The sequence below is a fragment of the Ovis canadensis genome, chromosome 11 (assembly GCF_042477335.2).
Source record: "Ovis canadensis isolate MfBH-ARS-UI-01 breed Bighorn chromosome 11, ARS-UI_OviCan_v2, whole genome shotgun sequence".
Classification (NCBI taxonomy): Eukaryota; Metazoa; Chordata; class Mammalia; order Artiodactyla; family Bovidae; genus Ovis; species Ovis canadensis.
In genome coordinates this window covers 56,275,799-56,299,596 of record NC_091255.1, presented here as the reverse complement: position 1 = coordinate 56,299,596, position 23,798 = coordinate 56,275,799, and the positions used below count along the sequence as shown (strand labels likewise).

The following is a 23,798-nucleotide window of genomic DNA, read 5'->3' as shown; positions in this document are numbered from 1 at the left end:
CACGACTGACGCGACTTAGCAGCAGCAGCAGCAGCAGCAGCTGTGTGAGCCATCTCCTCATTAAATCCCCTCAGGTTAAACATGCGGAGTAGCTCTAGTTTTCCGGGTTGGACCCTGACAGAGAACACATGCTAAGTGTCACAGAACCAAAATGTAGCAACTTGCTCCACTGGGTGCCAGGATGCCCTTCCTGGCGTTCCCGGCAGGTCAAGCTCTCTTTCTCTGCCCCTTGTTTCATGGTGACCCAGTCAAGCAGACTTTAACAGATCTCAGCGCTGGGAGCACAGAAAGCTGAAGGACGACCTCTCACTAAGAATGATAATCTAGTCACCAACTTCTGTGGACAACCTCACAGCTCTCACCTAATGTCTACGCATCCTTTTAATCTGTACAGACATTAACACTCCTCGCTGCACAGGAGTTGGAGGGAAAAGGAAACACTACCCACAGGAGACATCCTGTGATTTCCCTGGTGGAGGACCAGCACGTGGTGGCTCTGGGAGTTAAAAGATTTATGACCATTTTACAAAACCACTCAGAAGAAGGCTCTGTAAATACAATTAGAGCTCACTCCCTTCAGCTCTTCCAATACACATAGGAGAAACATCACCATCAAAGTTAACCATATTCAATTCCAAATAGTATTACACATATAAGTATTAAGTGAACATACTAGAAATTCATAAAACAAGTTTACAGAAGAGTTAATCAATTAGTTTTGTCTGCCAGGAAATTCCCCCTCTTCTTGCCTTCCTGCTCCCAAAAAAGTAAACATACTTCAAGGTAAGTGTTACCCTAAAATTATAAGATTATTTTTTAATCACATCAGGTCCAAGTTTGCCTCTAAGAGAGTCTGTTATTAAAAACCAGCAATCTCTGGCACAAAAAGAAAAACAACAGACTACAGAATAAGTTGTTTATATGTTCATATAAACATACTGTTTTCCACTGTTTTGACATACTACTGCTCTCAATTTAGATGAGAAGACATCAGCATTATATAATGACCTTCCACGTCACTTGCAAAAAAGGAAGATAACGGTCTGACCTCACACTAAGGCAGAGAAAGCACCTGCAGAGCAGCATCAGTACCTCTTTGTCATGGGCGATGAGCTGGGTCTTCACGTGGCCAGACACGAGATTCACTCGCCCCAACACCTGCCCGGTCTCCAGCCCCCAGATGGTACACGTAGTGTCGATGCTAGAGGTGCCTGCAAACAACCAGTGTGGGTCAGCGGCTGCCGGGGTTGAGGTCCCACGCCAGCCCCTCTCCTTGTGCCTGTTCATCTGTTGAGCCCAGGAGACATGTAGCAAGCACTTCTTGAGTACAGGGAGGGAACCAGGAGAACCCAAGCGCCATGTACTCAATCCTCACCCAGGGCCTTAGCCTCTGCCTGGAGAGATGAGACTTGCACATGTGGGAAGCTCGACTCCACGGGAGGAATTAATAACCACATTCCTTATCTGGCCTCTTTCCCGCTCAGCCCCATTTTAGGAGGCTGCACGTACCTCAAGGCCCAGTGAGACAGCTCAGAACATGTATCTCTGCTTCTTCACACCAGGATACCCCCTCCCTGGCTCCTTACCTAAAAGATAAGGATCCACCTCATTCCAGTCAAAGGAAGTCAGAGGAGCACAGAAATCCGAGTTCTTGTTATTGTTCAGCAAACATTCCAACCTGGTCTCTGTTTCGCCAACCTGAAGGAACAATAATTTTTACAAACTCAGCCAGTCTTAGCTTCACAAAAAATCTTCCAAGCCTCTTTCAGATGATACCTTAGTAAATGTAAGATGTGTGGAGACAGTTTTATCATGAAGAATACTACAGCCCAGAGGAATGACTTGAATGCTACTTCTTTCCAAGCTTTCTCCTCCGCCCAGCTATTTTCCAAATTTTCACCCCCAAATCCTTCTAAGGCAAGAGGTCTTTTCATCCTACCCAAATCAGTGTCTGCACCCGCCTGCCCGGGTGCTACACCTCCAGTTATAGGAGAGCTGTGGTGATGGCTCAGCTGACGGGAGGCGAGGCCCACTGGCCACTGCCACGCTACAACAGAAGCAGTGGCCTGGGATTTCGTTCAATGTACTCAAAAATAGCCTAGCTGTGAGCAGAATAAGAGGCCACTGGTGTTCCCACCCCACAGAAGGCTCTCGTCTTTAAATCACGTTCACCTAGCCCTGAGTTTCCAGGGCTGACTGCAGCCAGACTTCAAGGAAATCTGGGCCAAACTGAGCAGGACATCTGCTGAGCCCAACAAGCTCAGTCCACACCCGCTGCCACCTGCTTCTCCTGGCTGCAGTGACCCGGCCGCCAGCCCCGGCCTGCACTCTGTGAGTCCACAGCTGCCACCAGCAGCCAGTCGAGTGCCCGCTCACCCTCCACACGCGGAGATAGTCGCCGCTCGTCGCCAGCAGGTCTGGATACACGCCTTTCGTGTCAGGGATCCACATGAGCTTGGTGGTGGGGTACGGGTGGTCGAAGGTGTTCCGGCAGATAAACTCTGAACTCTCTTCGTCTAAACCCACGAGCTGAACCTATAACACCACAAAATGGAGCCACGTAAACTTTGGTTTCTCACTTACCAAGTACTCCAGAGCCCGTCAGCAGTCCTAACACTGAACCACCCTTCACTGCAGAGTCAAGAACAACTGGGTGGGGGGCATCTAGTCCAGCGAACCCGCTGCTCAGACGAGGAAACCCAGCCTCAGAGGGACCAAGTCACACTGAAGACCGCAGAGCTAGTAAGGGGCAGAGACCAAATTTGAAGACAGGCTTCCTGAATCCAACTCTCTGCACTCTTGATTCAACCACAGAGCTGCCATTATCTGCCCAGCTGCTTACACTTTTCTCCTGCAGCCCGAGGACCTTGAAGACACGCAGCCATGGTTTTAGTGACTCCTTGACTAGAAGTGCCGTGGGCATTTAATGCCATCCAACAAAGTAACGTCTCACCTAAAATAAGGCAATCGTGGGACTTCCCTGGTCATTGTCCAGTGGTTAAGAATCCACCTGGCAATGCAGGGATGCAGGTTTGATTCCTGGTCCCAGAACAAGATCCAAGATCTTTTGTCTCAAGATACCAGTATCTTCCTATCTTTTTTTTTTTTTAACGATATTATTTAGGTTCAATTGCATATAATAAAATTTACTCACTTTAGCTGTATACTTCCATGAGTTGGGATGTATACATTTGCAAATGTATAGAGCTGTATAACCTCCCACAACAATTAAGATATAAACTATTTTGGGAATTTCCTGGCAGTTTAGTGGTTGGCACTCAGCTCTCACTGCTGGGGCCCTGGGTTCGATCCTTGACTAGATAACTAGGTTCTCACAAGGCATGCAGCAGGGCCAAAAAAAAAAAAAAACCACAGGAAAACACAGACTATTTCCATCCGCCCCACAGGTTTTCCTGGGGTCCTCTGCAGTCAGGCCACACCCACTGAGCCTCACTGGCTATGGGTCCGCCTGTTCTGTAACATCACACAGATGGATTCGTGGTGCTGAGTCTTTGGGGACTGGCCACCTTCTGCAGGGTGCTCTTGAGATTCTGCCATGTTTTTATCACTGACTAATACTGCAGTATATGGATTTTGTTTATCCACATTTATCCATTTACCAGATGATGAACTCTTGGGTTACTTCCAGTTTAAGGCCATTAGAAATACTGCTGCTTTGAACATTAATGTGTAAAAAAAATTTTTTTAATGCCTTTTTTTTTTTTGGCCCCATGATATGGCACATGGGATTTCTGTTCCCCAACCAGGGATTGAACCTGTGCACCCTGTATTGAGGCACAGAATCTTAACCCCTGGACTGCCAGCGAAGGCCCTGTTTTTGTTTTAATTGACAAGCCTTCCTTTTTCTTGGTTAAACAACTAAGGGTGAAATTCTGGGGTCATATTGTGAGCATATGTTTAACTCTATTTTGGAAAAATAATAACCAGCCAGTGTCTAAAGTGGCAGTGTCATTTTGCATTCTCACTAACAGTGTATGAGTTTCACATATATTTGTCAGCACTTGGTACTGCCAGCTTTTTAAGTCATTCTAATAGGCATGAAGTAGTATTTTAATTTGCATTGCTCTAATAACTAGCCGAGAGGAGCTACCCTGGGCCGGAGGTCAGGGGCAGTGGCCGAGAGGAGCTACCCCACGTCTGAGGTAAGGAGCAGCGGCTGCGCTTTACTGGAGCAGCCGTGAAGAGAGACCCCACGTCCAAGGTAAGTGAAACCCCGTCCAAGGTAGGTGAAAACCAAGTAAGACGGTAGGCACTGAGAGAGGGGATCAGAGGGCATGCTGAAACTACAATCACAGACAACTAGTCAATCTGATCACGTGGACCACGGCCTTGTCTAACTCAATGAAACTAAGCCATGCCGTATGGGGCCACCCAAGACGGATCGGTCATGGTGGAGAGGTCCGACAGAATGTGGTCCACTGGAGAAGGGAACGGCAAACCACTTCAGTATTCTTGCCTTGAGAACCCCATGAACAGTATGAAAAGGCAAAAAGATAGGATACTGAAAGAGGAACTCCCCAGGTCGGTAGGTGCCCAATATGGTACTGGAGATCAATGGAGAAATAACTCCAGAAAGAATGAAGGGATGGAGCCAAAGCAAAAACAACACCCAGCTGGGAATGGGACTGGTGACAGAAGCAAGGTTCGACGCTGTAAAGAGCAATCTTGCATAGGAACCTGGAATGTTAGGTCCATGAATCAAGGCAAACTGGAAGTGGTCCAACAGGAGATGGCAAGAGTGAACACTGACATTCTAGGATGTCTGGATGGACTGGAATGGATGAATTTAACTCAGATTACCAAATATCTACTACTGTGGGAAGGAATCCCTTAGAAGAAGTGGAGTAGACATCATAGTCAACAAAAGAGTCCAAAATGCAGTACTTGGATGCAATCTCAAAAACGACAGAATGATCTCTGTTCATTTCCAAGGCAAACCATTCAAATATCACGGTAATCCAAGACTATGCCCCGACCAGTAATGCTGAAGAAGCTGAAGTTGAACAGTTCTATGAAGACCTACAAGACCTTCTAGAACTAACACCCAAAAAAGATGTCCTTTTCATTATAGGGGACTGGAAAGCAAAAGTAGGAAGTCAAGAAACACTTGGAGTAACAGGCGAATTTGGCCTTGCAGTATAGAATGAAGCAGGCCAAAGGCTAATAGACTTCTGCCAATAGAATGCACTGGTCATAGCAAACACCCTCTTCCAACAACACAAAAGAAGACTCTACAGATGGACATCACCAGATAGTCGACACCGAAATCAGACTGATTATATTTTTTGCAGCCAAAGATGGAGAAGCTCTATACAGTCAACAAAAACAAGACCGGGAGCTGACTGTGGCTCAGATCATGAAATCTTTATTGACAAATTCAGACTGAAATTGAAGAAAGTGGAGAAAACCACTAGACCATTCAGGTATGACCTAAATCAAATCCCTTATGATTATACAGTGGAAGTGAGAAATAGATTTAAGGGACTAGATCTGATAGAGTGCCTGATGAACTATAGATGGAGGTTCCTGACATTGTACAGGAGACAGGAATCAAGACCATCCCCAAGAAAAAGAAATGCAAAAAAGCAAAATTGCTGTCTGAGGAGGCCTTACAAATAGCTGTGTAAAGAAGGGAAGTGAAAAGCAAAGGAGAAAAGGAAAGATTTGAATGCAGAGTTTCAAAGAATAGCAAGGAGAGATAAGAAAGCCTTCCTCAGTGATCAATGCAAAGAAATAGAGGAAAACAATAGAATGGGAAAGACTAGAGATCTCTTCAAGAAAATTAGAGATACCAAGGGAACACTTCATGCAAAGATGGGCTCAATAAAGGACAGAAATGGTAGGGACCTAACAGAAGCAGAAGATATTAAGAAGAGGTGGCAAGAATACACAGAACTGTACCAAAAAGATCTTCACGACCCAGATAATCACAACGATGTGATCACTCACCTAGAACCAGACATTCTGGAATGTGAAGTCAAGTGGGCCTTAGGAAGCATCACTATGAACAAAGCTAGTGGAGGTGATGGAATTCCAGTTGAGCTCTTTCAAATCCTGAAAGACGATGCTATGAAAGTGCTGCACTCAATAAGCCAGCAAATTTGGAAAACTCAGCAGTGGCCACAGGACTGGAAAAGGTCAGTTTTCATTCCAATCCCAAAGAAAGGCAATGCCAAAGAATGCTCAAACTACCACACAATTGCACTCATCTCACACACTAGTAAAGGAATGCTTAAAATTCTCCAAGCCAGGCTTCAGCAATACATGAACCGTGAACTTCCAAATGTTCAAGCTGGTTTTAGAAAAGGCAGAGGAACCAGAGATCAAATTACCAACATCCGCTGGATCATCAAAAAAGCAAGAGAGTTCCAGAAAAACATCTATTCCTGCTTTATTGACTATGCCAAAGCTTTTGACTGTGTGGATCACAATAAACTGTGGAAAATTCTGAAATAGATGGGAATACCAGACCACCTGAATGCCTCTTGAGAAACCGATATGCAGTTCAGAAAGCAACAGTTAGAACTGGACATGAAACAACAGACTGGTTCCAAATATGAAAAGGAGTACGTCAAGGTTGTATATTGTCACACTGCTTATTTAACTTATATGCAGAGTACATCATGAGAAACGCTGGACTGGAAGAAGCACAAGCTGGAATTAAGATTGCTGGGAGAAATATCAATAACCTCAGATACGCAGATGACACCCACCCTTATGGCAGAAAGTGAAGAAGAACTAAAGAGACTCTTGATGAAAGTGGAAGAGGAGAATGAAAAAGTTGGCTTAAAGTTCAAGATTCAGAAAACAAAGATCATGGCATCCGGTCCCATCACTTCATGGCAAATAGATGGGTAAACAGTGGACACAGTGGCTGACTTTATTTTTCTGGGCTCCAAATCACTGCAGATAGTGATTGCAGCCATGAAATTAAAAGATACTTACTCCTTGGAAGGAAAGCTATGACCAACCTAGACAGCTTATTAAAAAGCAGAGATGTTACTTTGGCAACAAAGGTCCATCTAGTCAAGGCTATGGTTTTTCTAGTGGTCATATATGGATGTGAGAGTTGAACTATAAAGAAAGCTGAGTGCCGAAGAATTGATGCTTTTGAACTATGGTGTTGGAGAAGACTCTTGAGAGTCCCTTGGACTGCAAGGAGATCCAACCAGTTCATCCTAAAGGAGATCAGTCCTGGGTGTTCATTGGAAGGACTGATGTAGCTGAAACTCCAATATTTTGGCCACCTGATGCAAAGAGCTGACTCATTTGAAAAGACCCTAAAGCTGGGAAAGATTGAGGGCAGGAGGAGAAGGGGACGACAGAGGATGAGATGGTTGGATGGCATCACCGACTCAATGGACACAGGTTTTGGTGGACTCTGGGAGTTGGTGATGGACAGGGAGGCCTGGCGTGCTGCGGTTCATGGGGTCGCAAAGAGTCGGACATGACTGAGCAACTGAATTGAACTGAACTGAATAACTAATGATACTGAGCATCTTTTCATCCACTTGTTTGCCATGCATATTTATTCTTTCTTTTTGTCCTTTCAAAAAACACATTTGGGGGGGGGGGGGGTTGGGCACCCTGCCACATGCAGGATCTTATTACCCTGGCCAGGGATCAAACTCGTGCCATCTGTACTGGAAACTCAGGGTCTTAACCACTGCACCACCAGGAAGTCCCCTCCAAAACTTTATAATTTTAGATTCACAGAAAAGCTGGGCAGAGAAAGGTCACTCTTTGTGTTGTACAACTTCTAGGTTTTGACAAATATAAAATGACATGTATCCACACTGTACAGTATCATATAGAATGTTTCTTTCACTTCATTTTTTACTAGGTTGTTTTGTTTACTGAGCTTGGGGAGTTCTTTGTATGGTCTGGATACAAGTCCTTGGTTTTATATTTTGCAAATATCTTCTCATAGTCTATGGCTGTTCCATCATTTTCTTTCAGTATTTATTGAAGAATAGAAATGTTAAATTTTGATACTAGTTTATCATTTCTCTTCTTTTACAGTTCATGCTCGTATCCGAGCTAAGAAATTTTTGCCCAACTCCTGCTCATAAATATTTTCTCCTGTGTTTTCCTCTTCCTTTATCCTGTGAATTACCTTGGCCTCCTTGTTGAGAATCCACTGCACATGTATTTAAGCATCTATTTCTGGACTCTATTCAGTCCCATTGATGTATATGCCTGTCCACTGACCAGGACCACAGCATCCTGGCTACACACCAGCTTCCTAGTGAAGCCCTGAAATCAGATATTGTCAGTTCTCCAATTTTGCAATTTTTTGTCAAAATGGCTATTCTACATGTTTGCTTTTCTGTGTAAATTTTAGAAGTAGCTTGTAAAATTCTGTGCATATATATATATATATATATATATATATATATAAAGTCGAGATTCTGATTGGGATTGTGTTGAATCTATAATCAGTTTTGAAAAACTACTGTCTTAACAGTATTGGGTCTTCTAACTCACAAACAGAACCTATTCTCCACTTGTTTAGGTTTTCTTTAATTTCTCTTACCAAAGTTTTGAAGCATTCAATATACAAGTCTTCCATTTCTTTTATTAACTTTATTCCTAAGCATTTTTATATTATTATAAATGGAATGGCTTTTAAAATTAAATTTCCAATTGCTTATTGCTTATATGAAAATACAACTGATTTCTGCCTATTAATCTTGGGTCCTGTAACTCTGCCAGATTAGTTATTAGTTTTAGTAGTTTTGTAGATTCCTAAGCATATTTCTATGTATATTGATAGATCGAGCCATCCATGTCTGACTTAAAAATAAAATCTATATGACAACTAACACTAAATATTCATTTTTATAGAGTACCTACAGACTTCCAAAAATCATACAATGGGCCAGGGAAGATAATGTATGAAGATGTAAAAGGAGGAGAAAACCCATTGCCGGAAAATACAACCCTGCCAAGGCTGTCTTAGGACAATACAAGTGACGTGTCACAGGTAATATACGATTACTTGCTTATTCATAGCACAGACATAAACAGACGTTTAGAGGAAAGAGTAATAATTCAAAGTAGGCAAGTGAGGAGAAGCTGGGATCTGAGCAGACTACACAGGTCTGTGGAGCGGTTCTGAGGAGGCAGAGAAACGGAAGACATCACTGGCAGATGGGGCAGAGGAACTAACTGAATGACCCACTGGGGTGGGGGGGGGGCAGCAAGAGGAACCACCTGAGACAGCCGCGCTGAGAACGCTAGGAGACGTGCCCCGAGCGGGCTGGGGAGCCCTGAGAGCCAACCGAGGGCAAGGGTGGCTCTCCCTCGTGCTAGTGCCTGAAACGCCGGACTATCAGGCCATGGAGGTATGAGTATGGGGCCTGGCAATGCTGGGCAGGACTGACCGGATCCAGAGGCTGGAGGTGGGGAGCTCAGCCCGGAGACCTACAGGGGAACAGGTGGGCAAGTTAAAGGCTTATGGTGACTGGCAGTGAGAATGGCAAGGGCTAACCAGAGAGGGACACGAGAGTGAATTTGGCAGAATGAACAGTTCTTAAAGAATTAAAAAGCTGACATTCTAACCGCTGCAGAGAACAAAACATAAAGGACGATGGGACAGGGAAAACTGGGATCACACTTGGTGGGGGAGGGAGCTCTAAAATTTAGCTTTAGAGGAGAAGCTAAATTTTGTGGCTTATTGGGCAGAATAAAGAGTAAGCCTCTCATGTAGATTCTGAGCCAGATACTGCATTCAGGTATTTATTCAAATATTTACCAAGTGACTGTCAGGTGCCAGGCACTGTTCTAACTGTGGCACAAAAGGAAAAAAAACCTCTCTCTAACCATGCAGGTAATACTGTAAGGCTAAATTAGAAAAGAAAAATGCTGCTACTTCTAAAAGGTGCTCTTCAGGCCACTGGAGATTTCTCTGCAAACCTCAAAATATCAGGTCCTGGGAACATGTACCACTTAGGATCCACTTAGCCAGGTGTTCAAGGCTTTGACCAGCCTACCTGATCTTCACTCTCACTGGTCTAGTCAGTGCTTTCCATCCCTCTCCTTACACTGCCCTCATGCTCTAAGCCTCGTATGTCCTTCTGTCGATCCAAGTCTGCCCAGTATTAACGAAGTGCAGGGACATCAGGCTTCCAGGGCTCTTTACTCACCACTTGCTGGCCGTGGAACCTTGGACAGGTTACTTAACTTTGCCAAATCTATTTCCATGTAAAGTGAGGATATTCCCATTACCCATACCTCACATAGTTGTATGTAACACCTTTCACATGTAAGCTGCTCACATGGTGCCCTCCTCAGTGTATGAGCTTTTAATATTATCACATCTCACCTCCTTCATAAACCATCTTCAGTCTTCCTAACACAGTGGCCTCTCAGGCGTGCTCACTCAGTCCTGTCCGACTCCCCTGAGACCCCAGGGGCTGCAGCCTGCCAGGCTCCCCTGTCCATGGGATTTCCCAGGCAAGAATGCTAGAGTGGGTTGCCATTTCCTCCTCCAGGGGATCTTCCTGACCCAGGGATAGACCCACATATCCTGCATCTCCTGCCTGGCAGCCAGATTCTTTACCACTGAGCCACCTGCAAAGCCCTTGGTACTCATCTATTCCATCCATTTGATGACTCATCCCACACTGCCTCATGAAAGCCCTTACGTGACTGTCTTATACTATTTCACTTAGTAAATGCTGTAAGAACAGGGCCTATGTCTGACTCCTGCTTGTACAGCCAATAGCAATGCTTTCCAAATCTGATGATCAGATTTACTTAAGAGTGCTTTACAAGGCCTGGGCTCCCCACCGCTAGCCCAAGATTCTGATTCAACAAGTGTCAACTGGGGCCCGTGAGTCCAGATTCTTAAGAACCTCCCCAGTGATCTGACTCACCTAGGTTTGACAACCTCTGCACAGCTGTCCCTAAGCCAGGGAAGAAGTCAAGAAATGGCCGGGATTTAATGTTTCCTGATCTTCCCAGAGACTTCATGTGTTTGCTCAGACTCCTGTTTCATCCACGGCCTAACTTGTTTCAGCTTCTCTGCTCCACGTTGCCAGCCAAGCACAGACAGGAATAACAATTAGCTCTCCCTGTTATTCAGTCAGCTCCTACCAACAGTCATGTTTCGCAAATATTTTTCCTTGGCCTATCATTAAAAACTTAATGGAAGAGAATGTCCAGTTCATATAATACAGAGTGACACAGTAAAGTCTCCCATTAGCTTCCCCCTCAATTCTACTTACTCTCAACCCAGTCTGACATGAACTACTTTCCAAACGATTCTCTCTGCATCTGTGTATGTGTGTATATGGTGGGTTAAAACAACAACACACAGATAGGCTTGGACCATAAAATACCTTCTGCGAGGTGCTCTTAACACCATATTGGGAGATCTCCTGTCAGTACAAATAGTTCTGCCTCATTCTTCCACAGCCAGCTGCGGGGAGCACACCATAATTTAACTGTTCATAGTTCCCGAGGTTATATCCCACTGTTTTGCTGTTATAAACAATACTTTGTACACTATGAGCAAATGCTGCTATTGGGACAGGTTGCTAGAAGTGTAACTGCTGCACCCATTTCAGATATTAATACCACAGAAACTACGAAATAATAAATGTGTTTACAATTTCATTTAACAGTGTGTGAGTGCCAATTTCCCTGTATCTTTGAAAACATTGAAAATAATCTTTGACATTTTGCTACTCCGATAGATGAAAAATGGCATTTTACTACTGAAGCTGAGCATTCTTGTTTATTGTTTTTACTTCTGAGGAGCCATTTTTAATATTCGAGTGCTTATAATGGTCCAAGTATATACTTAAGGCTTCACATTCCTCATTTAATCCTCTCAACATATCCATAAGGTAGGTACTATTATCCTCTCTACTTTCATTAAGATACTGAGTAAAAGAGATGTTGAGTATCTTGCCCAGGATCACGACGGTGATCACTTCCCTATACTTCAGCAATACTAGAAGAAGAAACTTAATTCTTATAGATTTGAAAGTGAGAAGAAACATCACAGGGTCACTTCCCTTAACTACCTGAGGTTGAGTATCTTTTCCTGTCTCATGATCACTTACATTTTCTCTACTATGTACTGGCTATTTATATGCTTTGTTCATTTTGCTATCACAGTAAGTAAATTAGCTCCTACCAGCTGTCAGGTTTTGAAAGTATCTTTCCTCGGCCTACCATCTGTCTTTTGATTTTTTTCCACATCTTTTCACACACAAAAAAATGTTTTATTTGTATATACAACTGACTCATGAACAACACGAGGCGGGGAGTGGTTAATCTGTGTATATTTTAGTATCTGAGTCCCATGCATCCTTGGATTCAACCAACCATGGGCCTTATGTAGTTCTTATCATCGAAATATGTCCATTTATGTGGACCTGTGCAGCTCAAACCTGCACTGTTCAAGGGTCGACGGTACTAGAGCCTGCCCAGCTTTGCCTCACTTGACCCTGGATTTAATAACTGGCTTAAAAGCCTTACTTCTCTTCTCCCTACTGCCCCAGAACAAGTTTCCTACTCGGTTTTCTTCTACTACGTTTGTGGGACTTTTCTTTACATTTAAATACTTGATCCGGAATTGATTTTCACGTATGACATGTGGTGTTGAACTGTGGTGTTGTACAAGACTCTTGAGAGTCCCTTGAGCAAGGAGACCAAACCAGTTAACCCTAAAGGAAATCAACCCTGAATATTCATTGGAAGGACTGATGCTGAAATTGAAGCTCCAATACTTTGGCCACCTGATGTGAAGAGCCAATTCATTAGAAAAGACCCTGATGCTGGGAAAGACTGAAGGCAGGAGGAGAAGGGGACGACAGAGGACAAGATGGCTGGATGGCATGACTGACTCAATGGACACGAGTTTGAGCAAAGGGAAGCCCGGCGTGCTGCAGTCCATGGGGCTGCAGAGAGTCAGACACGACTGAACAATGACAACAAATATGACATGTAATAGAGGATTCTAAATTGTTCTGCCAGGTAGACAACTAATTATGCCATGTGTGCTAAGTTGCTTCTGTCATGTCCCACTCTGTGCGACCCCATGGACTGTAGCCCGCCAGGCTCCTCCGACCACGGGATTCTCCAGGAAAGAACAGAGTGGGTTGCCATGCCCTCCTCCAGGGGATCTTCCCAACTCAGGGATGGAACCCGAGTCTCTTTACATCTCCTGCATTGGCAGGCAGGTTCTTTACCACTAGTGCCACCTGTGAAGCCAGTTACACCACAGAATGTATTAATTTTTTCCTCAGTGAATTTTATCAGTAACTACTTTTCTACAGATACTTAAATTTGCTTTGGAACATTCTGTGTGACTACATCAACTCTATGTGGTATTATTGGCTATAACTATACCAATTGCAGTATGTTCACTCTGATCTGGTAAGGCAAGTGTTCCCCTCTCTGTTTCCAAAACATTCTTTTTTGTTCCCCCCAATCTTTTTTTCTTTTTTTGACATCAGTATATGGTCAAGACTCTGGAGACAGACTATTCCAATTCTGGCCCTGCTATTACCTTCCATGTTCCTTTGGGAAGTTACTTAGCATATCTGGGCTTGAGATTCCTCAACATCCCATAAGTTTGAGGTTTTTTTTTTGTTTTTTTTTAAATATTTATTATTTGACTGTGCTGGGTCTTAGTTGTGGCATGTAGGATCTGGTTCCCCGATCAGGGATCAAACCTGGGCCCCCTGCATTAGGAGGGTGGAGTCTTAACCACTGGACCACCAGGGAAATCCCATCCCATACGTTTTGATATGTATTATCTTTTACCAATCAGCTGATTTCCTTTAACTTAAAAACTGTTTTTTTTTTTTCTTAATACATGGTCAACTTTTATAAATTATCTATTTAAAAAGTATATTCCTTTTCCCGTATAATCTTATATACTCGTCAGTACATGCTCATGTGTTTACATTAGCACAATCTATGACAGTGGCAGGTTCGCACAAACTGCTCCATGCCTTCCCTCGTCAACTGTGGCTAGCCTAATTTCTCCTTCTCCCCTCTCAGAGGAAGAGATCGGTTTGCCTGGATGTCTAAAAGATTCTTTCTTCAGCCTTAAAATGTAGGTATTTTCCTAAGAAAGCTGTCAGTGCCAAGTGTCCTGTGTCCATTTTTCTTGAGATACACAGTTTGAAGGCATTACTTCATACCTTTCTTCTATAGTCTAACTACATATTTGAGATTTTGTGTTTCATTTCTTTGGTCTTCTTCAGAGACACCAATTATACCGAAGTTAGGTATTCTTTATTTCCTGTATCTACTATATTCTTCCTAATTCTTCGTTTCCCCTTCATTTTCTCAACCTGTCTTCCCTAATCTTCGCTGCTTCCAGGAGTTTGTATTCACTTTTCTTCCCTTTCCAGTGTGGGTTTTAGTTCTGGGGTGACGTTCGCTTTCTCTTCCACTGTTTCCCTGGACTCTGTGTGCCGGTGGTTCCATTTCCTCCTGTCACCAGGCCTCATTTTACCTCATCTCCTGTACCCCTCTCTGCTTGGAGTTCTTTTAAGTTCTCTGAATTCACGGCGGGAGGGCTGGCCATTAATGTCCAATTAAGGTGAAAACATTCTCTAGGGTGGATACTTTACCCTACACGTGTTTCCCGTTGTTTCCTCTTTCTTGTAGTATCTTGCTGTTGCTACTATGCTGATTCCTTTTGAATGAGGCAAGTTCCTTCTAGATGATCTCAAGGAAGTTCTTATGGGAAAGAGGCCAGGACTCTGTTCCAAGTTAGCATAAACACATGAAGTTTCTGCATCTTTCCAGGCAACAGAGATGAGGAACTGTCAAGCTGCTCACGATTCAGTCTCTCCCAACCTGCCTAATCCAGTGCTTTTAGAGACGATGGCATGTCTGTCTCCTTGTACAGCTAAGCTCTCCTCTTATCCAAGGTTGTTGGGGTGAGAGTGGGAACTGGGGAAGCTCCTGCTGCCAGGCATGCACCCTCTTCCACTGCCCCAAACCAAGGAGTGTTGATGTTGCCCATCAAAACCCTGTTCTGGAGACCTGTGCTGTTCCGAGCTTGAATCCTGTCTTGGCCTCTTCCTGTATTGTACCCATCTGATCTTCACTACACTCCCTTATTGTGGGAGCATAACCAAAAAGTACAATTTTAATCATCTTGTCAACATTTAGGTTATTACCCCTCTGCCCTTTCTTTCCTCCAGTCTTCTCTGTACTCCTGCTGAACTTCTATCTCCCACACCCACTACCCTTCTGCAACTATTTGCTTCACAACACTTTACCCCAGCATGTGAGACAAATGCTGTTAAAAAAAAAAAAAAACCAACCCTGAAACTAGATCATTTTTACTTAAACTGTGGAGATTACTATGTCAGATATCTCCTAAGAAGCAGGTATAAAACATTATGTATTTATTCCTCGGAGGCATGACCACGTCTTCACTTTCAATTACTTTCGTGAATAACAACGTAAATTACTACTCACATTACTCATACCTTATATTTTTTAAAAATTAAAAGAGTCGCTGTGTCTATCTTGATGGAGGAAACTGTATTCCTCTTTAATTACACACAGTGCTAGCGCTAGAACACAAAGGCGAACGTGTGTGTGCGTGTGCGTGTGCGTGCGTGCATGTGCGTGCGTGTGCGCGCACAAGTATGCGCGCGTGTATGTGTAGTTTTAAAAAAAGTGATCCAAATCAATAATGCCACCTCTTGTCAGTGGCACACTTCCCCACAATTGTCAGTATAACCAAAACCAGCTAAAGGCAAAATTCTGACAGAATAAACCAGCCTTTCCTGATCTTTTCCGTGTCCTCCCTTCAAGCCTGTTCCTGACTGATGATTGTCGACCAATGTCTATGGAGAGGGTCTGCCCTGGCACAGTGCCTCTTCTGCTCCTGACTCTGAGTCTAACCAACGAGCTCTGGCCCCAAAGCCCCAGGCGGGACAGGCTACAGGCTACCTACAGAACACAGATTCACCCCTTGTTCACATCACAGCATCTCCAGGAAGTCTGTGTGAGCCAGGTCAGGGCAAAAAGCAATAAAGCAGCAGAAGCTTTATCTAGTGGTCTCATGGAGGAATTAGTGCTCTCACTGTCTAGAAAAAAAAAAGGAGCAAATTAAAACCAGAGAGTTTGATACTTTAAATTCTCCTGTTTGCAGTCTTGCCAGAGACAGATGGAGCACTGCAAAATTCTAAGTAGCTATCAAAAACACTTATGTGTACCAAAACACTTTCTCTTTATTGCTGCCAATTTCACATCTGCTAAAAAGGATACAGAAGGTTACCAAGTATCATCACTGTGCCTAAAACACAATACATACTTATTGAATTAATGAACAAATGAATGGGAATCCTGAAAGGCTGCCAGAAATACTGAGAAATCAAAACTTGTATGCCAGGGTCAAAATCATTATGTGTCAAATAGGTAAAGTCAGCATTAAAGATCTCATAGGAATCATCACAGGCTGACAAGGCAAGCATTCATCGCATGTGAATTTGAATTACAAGGCAGTCTTACTCAGACTCACTACTGATAGTCTTCAGAAAGCAGGAGGTATACCTACGGTTTCTCCTCAGAATCTCAAAAATGTTTTCTAGATGCTATATCTTAAAGCACAAATGGTCAGCTAGTAAACTATTAGTGCAAAATAAATCCCAATCACACTGCCAGTTCTAGTCAAAATCCACCCTGAAATATACAACTAAGTGGCATAGAAGCCCAGGAACTGCTAGTTATCTTTCTCCACAAAACAAGGGAAATGCCACTTGTCTAAAGACCACAGATACTGTCAAGACTCAGGAAAAATGCCAGCGTTCTTCTATCAGTTACTTGTCTAAACCAGGCAGAACAAGAGAAAATGGGCTTCAACTAGCACATTATGGTTCTCCAAGTCCAATAACAAGAAGCTTCTAGACCACAAAGTAGGTTTGGTTCAAAGGAACCAAGGGATTTTTTTCCCCCCAGGTCTTTAAAAGTCAAAGAATGAACACAATGACTTTTCCAAACACTCATATCATTCTCCTAGATGATATTTCAGCTACAGGTACAGTAGTGATGTGATCGCTATGTGCCAGGCAGAGTTTCTAAACCCATCACATTTAAAACTCCTTTCATCTTCTTCACTACCCTCATTTTACAGATGAGGAAACTGAGGCACAGGCTTTCAGTTGGCGAAGGCCACACAAAACTGGGAAGCGGCAGGACTGAGATCTCAACCCAGGCCCCTTCAAAGAGGCTATCCGGTGATTGAGCTTTTCATGGGATGGAAGGGCAGAACCAATATTTAGGCACATGCAGATACAAAAAATGATTCCCGCCTCTGGTCAGGAGATGGAAAGGTACCTCCAGGGAAACGGTCTTGCAGCGCCACCTGGACCACCTGTGTCTGAATCACCTGGGTGTCTTTTAACTTCAGGAGTGCAGCCCAGGAAGGTATAAGTCCCTCAGAGAAGTCACACACACGCTAAATTTTAGAAAACCATGTTCCAACACCAGTGCTGCTCTATCCCCCAGCAGAGACCACACACACACACACACACACACACACACACACACACACACACAGAACATAAAACATTATCATCAAAAATGGGACTCTTTAATCCAGATGTAGATAATAGAATTTAGTTCTTTACACTGCGGCAATTCCCAAATTTATTCAGGAGACGAACACCTAAAAGTCAAGTTGTCCTTGAAACACTAACAGATTTAATTCTATCAAACTACAAATAATTTTACTACAGGAAAGTATGATGACATTAACACAAACATTTTTTTAAATTATGATCATGTTTTCTTAATGTCTCAGAGTAGGAAAAAAAGACCCTTCTCGGCTTTTTTATCAATGTTAATTTGCTGAGTCAATTTATTTTGTCCTCTACTGGCAATCACTATTGATAGCAAACAGGAATCAACGGTCTGAGAATTTCAACCAATAATTTTTAAGCTCCTCTAAAACATCAAGTCTGGCACCTCCATGCCAGGTTTTTCCAAAACTGAGCCTGATAATCACTGTGTGGCAGCTAGTTTACTGCCCGTCAGCCCCAAGGCACAGGGCTTCTTACCTTGAGGTCCATGAACTTGAGTTGGAAAAATCACACTTACATTTTCACAAACCTCTAGCCGAAATTTACCCATCTCCATCCATTATAAATGGAGGCAGTTACTCACCACGGCATTAATATGTGTGATTTGTCACTAACAGAAATCATTGCATTTTTTCATATCACACCACAGTGAACATCCTGAAATGCTACTACTTCAAAATTAATGGATGATGTCATCTAATGAGTTAATTTTAAAATATATAGACGGGAAAGGCTACCCACACCAGTATTCTGGCCTGGAGAATTCCCTGGACTGTATAGTCCATGGGGTCGCAAAGAATCAGACACAACTGAGAGACTTTCACTTTCACTTCTTGAAAAGTGTTTTTAATAACTATAGCTCAATACAATGGTTTCCTTTGTAACCCTATGTATTTTATGCATTTGAAGACATAATTATGAACAGAGGTCTGTTGGCTTCAAAGTGCCAAAGGTGTCCATCTCTCTCTCTCACACACACACACACGTTAAGAACTCTAACCTAGATAGGTGGGGACATAAAAACAGAAGGCAAGATGCTGCATTGCCTACACCATGCAAGTGAGTTAAGACAGAGGTAACCGCTTGCTTGCTGCTCCTAGGATTAGCAGTTTGCATCTCCCTAAAACTGCACTGCCTGTGTGCCTGGCACAAAGAAGGAGCTCCATACAGTTACTAAATGGAAGGACAAACTTTGGGGTGGAGTTCCGGCAACCGAGGTTTGACACCAATTACTCCACTGATTGCACCAGCAGCCTAACAGTGAAGCTCAGTTTCTCCCCTTTTGGACGGAGCTCCTAGATTGTGAGGCCACTCTCACCTTCTGAGATGGCCCACACTCTGTCTGTGGAGTGTGTTTCTCTTTAATAAATCCACTTCTTACCTATCACTTTGTCTCTCACCAAACTCTTCCTGAGATAAGACATCAAGAACCTGGGGCTCAATACTGAAACTCCCCCTCCCAGGTGGAGGAAGCTGACTGTATGCTCTCACAAGCATGCAGAGCCCAGAGCAGCTGCAACCAGAAGGTTGATGATGCTGACTCCCACTTACCTCACCACCTACCAATCACAACCCATCGGAAGAATGCCCACGAGCTGATCACCCTCTCTTTGAACCATTTCTATAAAACTTCTCACTGCTCCCTCCAGGCTGGAACACACAGTTACGAGGGCATTAGCCCACTGTGGCCCCTTTTGCCTTGACAAAGCAATAAAGATATTCTTTTCTACTTCGCCCCCCCCCCGCCCCCCAAAATATGACCCTGCAAGAACTTGCAAGGCAAAAAAAATCGGTGTGAAAGACTCAAGTCCTTTGAAAGATACGTTTTACTTTTTTTTTCTTCCCAACATGTATTCTTAAAACAACAGTTCTATTCCACTTCACACATCAGTACCTTGAATTCTATTTCCCACTCTGCTATGCACAACCCAGCCATTAGGAAGAAAGAGGCAACCGAGAAAAGGAAATAAAGCTATGTCTTTTAAAGCTAAGTCTTGTCAGGACTCTCTGCTTTCTGTGGGCAATGGATGAGCCCCAAGATCAGTGCAAATTCCCTGGGATTTGTTTGTAAATTATGTATATATGATGTTTGGGTAATGAGAGTCCATCACTTTCATCAATTTCTTAAAGGGGATTCCAGAAAGGTTAAGACAACTCCAAAGAAACAGATGTGCTCCTGAAAATCTGTAAACAAAGTTACAATGTTCAAATGTTTTTTACAGGACCTTTATGTTTAAAAAAGAACTTGCCTACAACAATCTGTGGGTGAGAAATAATAAAACTGACCTGTGCAGTGCCCCATCGCCAGTCAGTGGACTAGACAGGGCATCCAACCCTAGAGCACCTGCCTTTCTTCCCTGCACCATGCCTGTCACCATCCACATAGGCTATTCTTCCTAAGTCACAGTGCTCATGGTGTCAAGCAGGTGTACAGGCTTTAAACACCGCTAAGCACGGCTCTCAGTCGCTCTGATTACGACCAATCACCACGTTTACTCTAATACAAAATGGAAGAGATTTAAAGAGCCAAGGAAAGAAAATTCTTCCACTAACTTATTCAACAACTTTCAAAAACAAATTTATACTGCACTACCAGCTTAAAGTTTCCTCCTACTGCTTTCTATGAAGGATTCTCAAATTCCGGATGTCCAGAAAGACTTACTGCTCAAGGCTATATATCTGTATTAGCAAGAAAGATGCCAAGAAAAGATACACCAAGTTAACATCCTTCTCTATTTGGAAAACAACGGCGGGATCACTGGTCAAGATTTCCAAAAGGAGATCGCGGTGAAGAGGAGGAACACGAGGTCCCAACAGCGATGGCAATCCCGACAAATCCATCAATAATAGTACCTGTGGGTGGGTGTAGGGGGCGGGAAAGCCTGCGCAATAACCAGACCTAACAGAAATCTAGTGTGGCCAGAAGGGAATGACCATCGTAAGCGCATTTTCTTCACAGCCATCATTCCCTCATCCATCTTCTGCCCCCTAAACTGAAGCAGTGCAACAGGGGAGCGGATACTAGTGATAAATGGCATAGCTCTGGGGTGTAAACTTGGGTTTGAGACCTGTTTCCGTCACGAAATAACTGACCCGGGTAAGCTGCAACACGGTGCCTCAGTTTCCCCATCAGTAAAATGGGGGTAACTACACTCTTGACTACCCAGGAATGTTTCAAGGATTAAATGCGATAAAGAGAGCGAAACTCTCTGCACAGGACCAGATACAGAGGAACCGCTCCGTGGTGCTAAGGCAAATCCGCAGGAGGGTCCTGGGGTCTGGGCTCCGGCCCAGAAAAGGCGCTCCCGGGGCCCGCTCCCCGCCAGCCGGGTTCCGAGCCCCTGCCCGGCCCACCTTGTTGTTGTACTCCTCCACGAAGCTGCCCAGCGCCAGGCGAAAGCGCTTGTCGGGCCGCACGCTCCAGTTCATGGCGTAGACGGTCCAGGGCGCTTCATACTTGTAGATCTCCTTCCGTTTGCCGTGCAGTGACATGGTGGAGGCGAAGGGGCCGCAGTGAGGACCGGGACGGGAGCGGGCTGTTGCGAGCCGGGCGCAAAACGGGCAGGGAGCCGGGCCTGGGACCCAGGGGTCCGAAGGGAGGCGGGGCCGGGGCGGGCAGGGACGGCCTAGCCCGGAAGCGGGGCGGTGGCAACAGACAACGACTGCCGGGCCCGACCCCCAGTTTCAAACCAGCTTTGGCTCGGACAACAACCACCTTCCGTTTGAGACACTGCCCCGCCCACTCGGAACGGAAGCCACGCGACCCCCGCAGCGCCGCTGGCCGTTGGCTGTCTGACACGTCTTTTCGAACGGTTCCTTCCCCTCATTGGCTATTGTGCCCTAAGCTTTTGAAACCTCCTTGCTATTGGCCTAAGTGTTTGTCATTCCAGCCACTTGCCCCGCCCAACTCCGGAGGTGGGGCAGGCGCTTACACAATCCCAAAGATCATTGGCTGACAAAGGTGTCAGTCAGAGAGATAACGGCGCAGTGCGGGTGAATGGGGGCGTGGGTGGCCAAGCGGCTGGCAAGCGAGGCAGTGGGGCTCCGAGTTCTAGGCCAAGTGTCTGAGAGTGAGACTTTTTGTGTGACCTGCTCTCATTTCCCCACTGCAGCTGCTAGTCCCAGAAGCTACTCCACGCTGTCGAGTAAAAATGAAAATTCTCCCTTACCGGAGGACCTGCTGTATTTCAGGGCTCTGAGTTTGGTGGCCTGGCTGCCTGGCCTGTGCCGGAACGCGAAATTCCCCGCTTGTGCCAGCGTCCCAGTTAAGCCGTAATGTTGTTCCCCAGCGCCCCAAGGACAGGCCGCGAACACACCGTTTTCACATGGACGCACCGATGTGTACTCGGGCCCAGGCCCAGCTACAGTCCGGCTTCCGTGCGCTCTCCTTGTCATCGTAAAAACGCTCGGAATTCTAGGGTCGGCCCTCAGCAGGCGGCAGCCACACCAGCGTGGCTCTCACTGTTTATTCCTCCCCATTTCATCCTTCCCGCTAGGGTACCAAGGCAATTGCTAATCCAGCCCTAAATGCTGTATCTGTGTCTTCGGTTTGAAATGGAGAAAGGTCCGATTCTAGGTAACGTCTGTTTATAATTTAAATAGTTTCCAATGGTTTGCTTTCAAAACAACTAAAGGAGGATTGTAATGAATTGTTGGTGATAACATTAAGTATGGGCCTTCCCAAGTGGCGCTAGTGGTACAAAGAAACCCGCCTGTGTAATGCAGGAGACGCAGGTTCGATCCCTGGGTGGGGAAGGTCTCCTGGAGGAGGAAATGGCAACCCAGCCCAGTATTCTTGCCTAGAAAACCCCATCGACAGCAGAGCCTAGCGGGCTACAGTCCATGGGGTTGCAAAGAGTCAGACACGACTGAAGTGACTTAACACATCATTAAGTATAGCTTTTAGTGATGTGATTGTTAACACAACTCAGAATTCAAAGAACTGAGTGTCACTGTTATATATATAACAACCCCCTTAAAGTAACTTCTGCTTCCTTATGTGAACAACTTTCTCTGGGCTTATTATGTTTTACTGTAACAAAAAAATAATATTTATCCACTCACATGAACTAATTGAGAGAAAAATTCCCTCTTTTAAGAGGTGTATGTCAATAAAATTTTAGTTTCTATAAAAATTTAAATAGAAGTATTTATGTTGTTTTGAAAAACCCAGTACTAATAAGTGTAACCCTTAAAGTGTAACCCTTAAATTATGTGTGTGTGTGTGTGTGTGTCACAAACAGATATGATAAGGTTATCAACAATATACTTTCAAGCATGGTAGTAAATTACATGTTGGGTAAACTTTGAATGGAATAGAGTGAAATTATGAGCAAAGAAAGGGCTTCCCTGGTGGCTTAGACTGTAAAGAGTCTTCCTGCAATGTGGGAGTCCTGGGTTCGATCCCTGGGTTGGGAAGATCCCTTGGAGGAGGGCATGGCAACCCACTCCAGTATTCTTGCCTGGAGAATCCCCACAGACAGAGGAGCCTAGAGGGCTACAGTCCATGGGGTCACCAAGTCAGACACGACTAAGCGACAAAGCACAGCACACACATGAGCAGAGAAAAAGGAACAGTGTTAAAGAAGAGCTTGTTCTCCTGTTTTTCAAATGAATGACACTGACTTCTTTTGTGGGGGGCAGAGCAGAGCATGTGGGAATCTTAATTCCCCAACCAGGGATTGAACCCTCACCCCATCATTGGAAGTGCAGAGTCTTAACTACTGGCCTGCCAGGGAAGTCCCAATATTGGCTTCTGAATCACTGCTATTTGGATCTAAATGGACCAATATAAATGCAACAGTTTATAAAGTGTCAGTATTTACAACACACTGGAAATTATGTCCTTTGCAACTATTTAAAGTTATCATGGAATACTTCAGATGTCAACTAAAAATGTATAAAGGAGAAATACATTTTCAAAATTCTTTTAGGGAAAAAGGACAGGACCTGTGACTTTTTGAACAACAGCCCATTTCAGTGGAGTGGTTGACTGCACATGTCCTCAAACCAGACCATCTGGGTTGAAATTATGTCCTCCTTTTGATATATTTTTGAGAAATATTCTTTTTCTTAAAATCAAAGTATAATTTACACATAGAAGTGCACAGATTCTTACAACCTGAAACACACTCATACAATCAGCACTTAGATCAGGAAACAGAAGAGTACCAGCACCCCAGAAGTTCCCCTCTTGCTTGGATACAT

The 23,798-nt window shown here is 44.3% G+C and overlaps 1 protein-coding gene across 2 annotated transcripts in view; it reads right to left on the bottom strand.

Moving 5' to 3' along the window:
• DCAF7 (DDB1 and CUL4 associated factor 7) overlaps positions 1 to 21,423 on the bottom strand; it is a 30,900-nt gene extending 9,477 nt beyond the window's left edge. Inside the window, exons 1-4 of one of the 2 annotated variants that reach the window (XR_011246814.1) lie at positions 20,946 to 21,336; positions 2,377 to 2,535; positions 1,587 to 1,698; positions 1,093 to 1,211 (exon numbers count right to left, since the gene is read on the bottom strand). Coding sequence is in view for 1 of the 2 variants with exons in the window: in XM_069541698.1 (XP_069397799.1) it covers positions 1,093 to 1,211; positions 1,587 to 1,698; positions 2,377 to 2,535; positions 20,946 to 21,083 (528 nt within the window). In the remaining variant the exon portion in view is untranslated. Of the gene's footprint in view, positions 1 to 1,092; positions 1,212 to 1,586; positions 1,699 to 2,376; positions 2,536 to 20,945 lie in introns of both variants that reach the window. The other variant, XM_069541698.1, reaches the window with a different exon arrangement.
• Between the last annotated feature and the right edge of the window lie 2,375 nt (positions 21,424 to 23,798).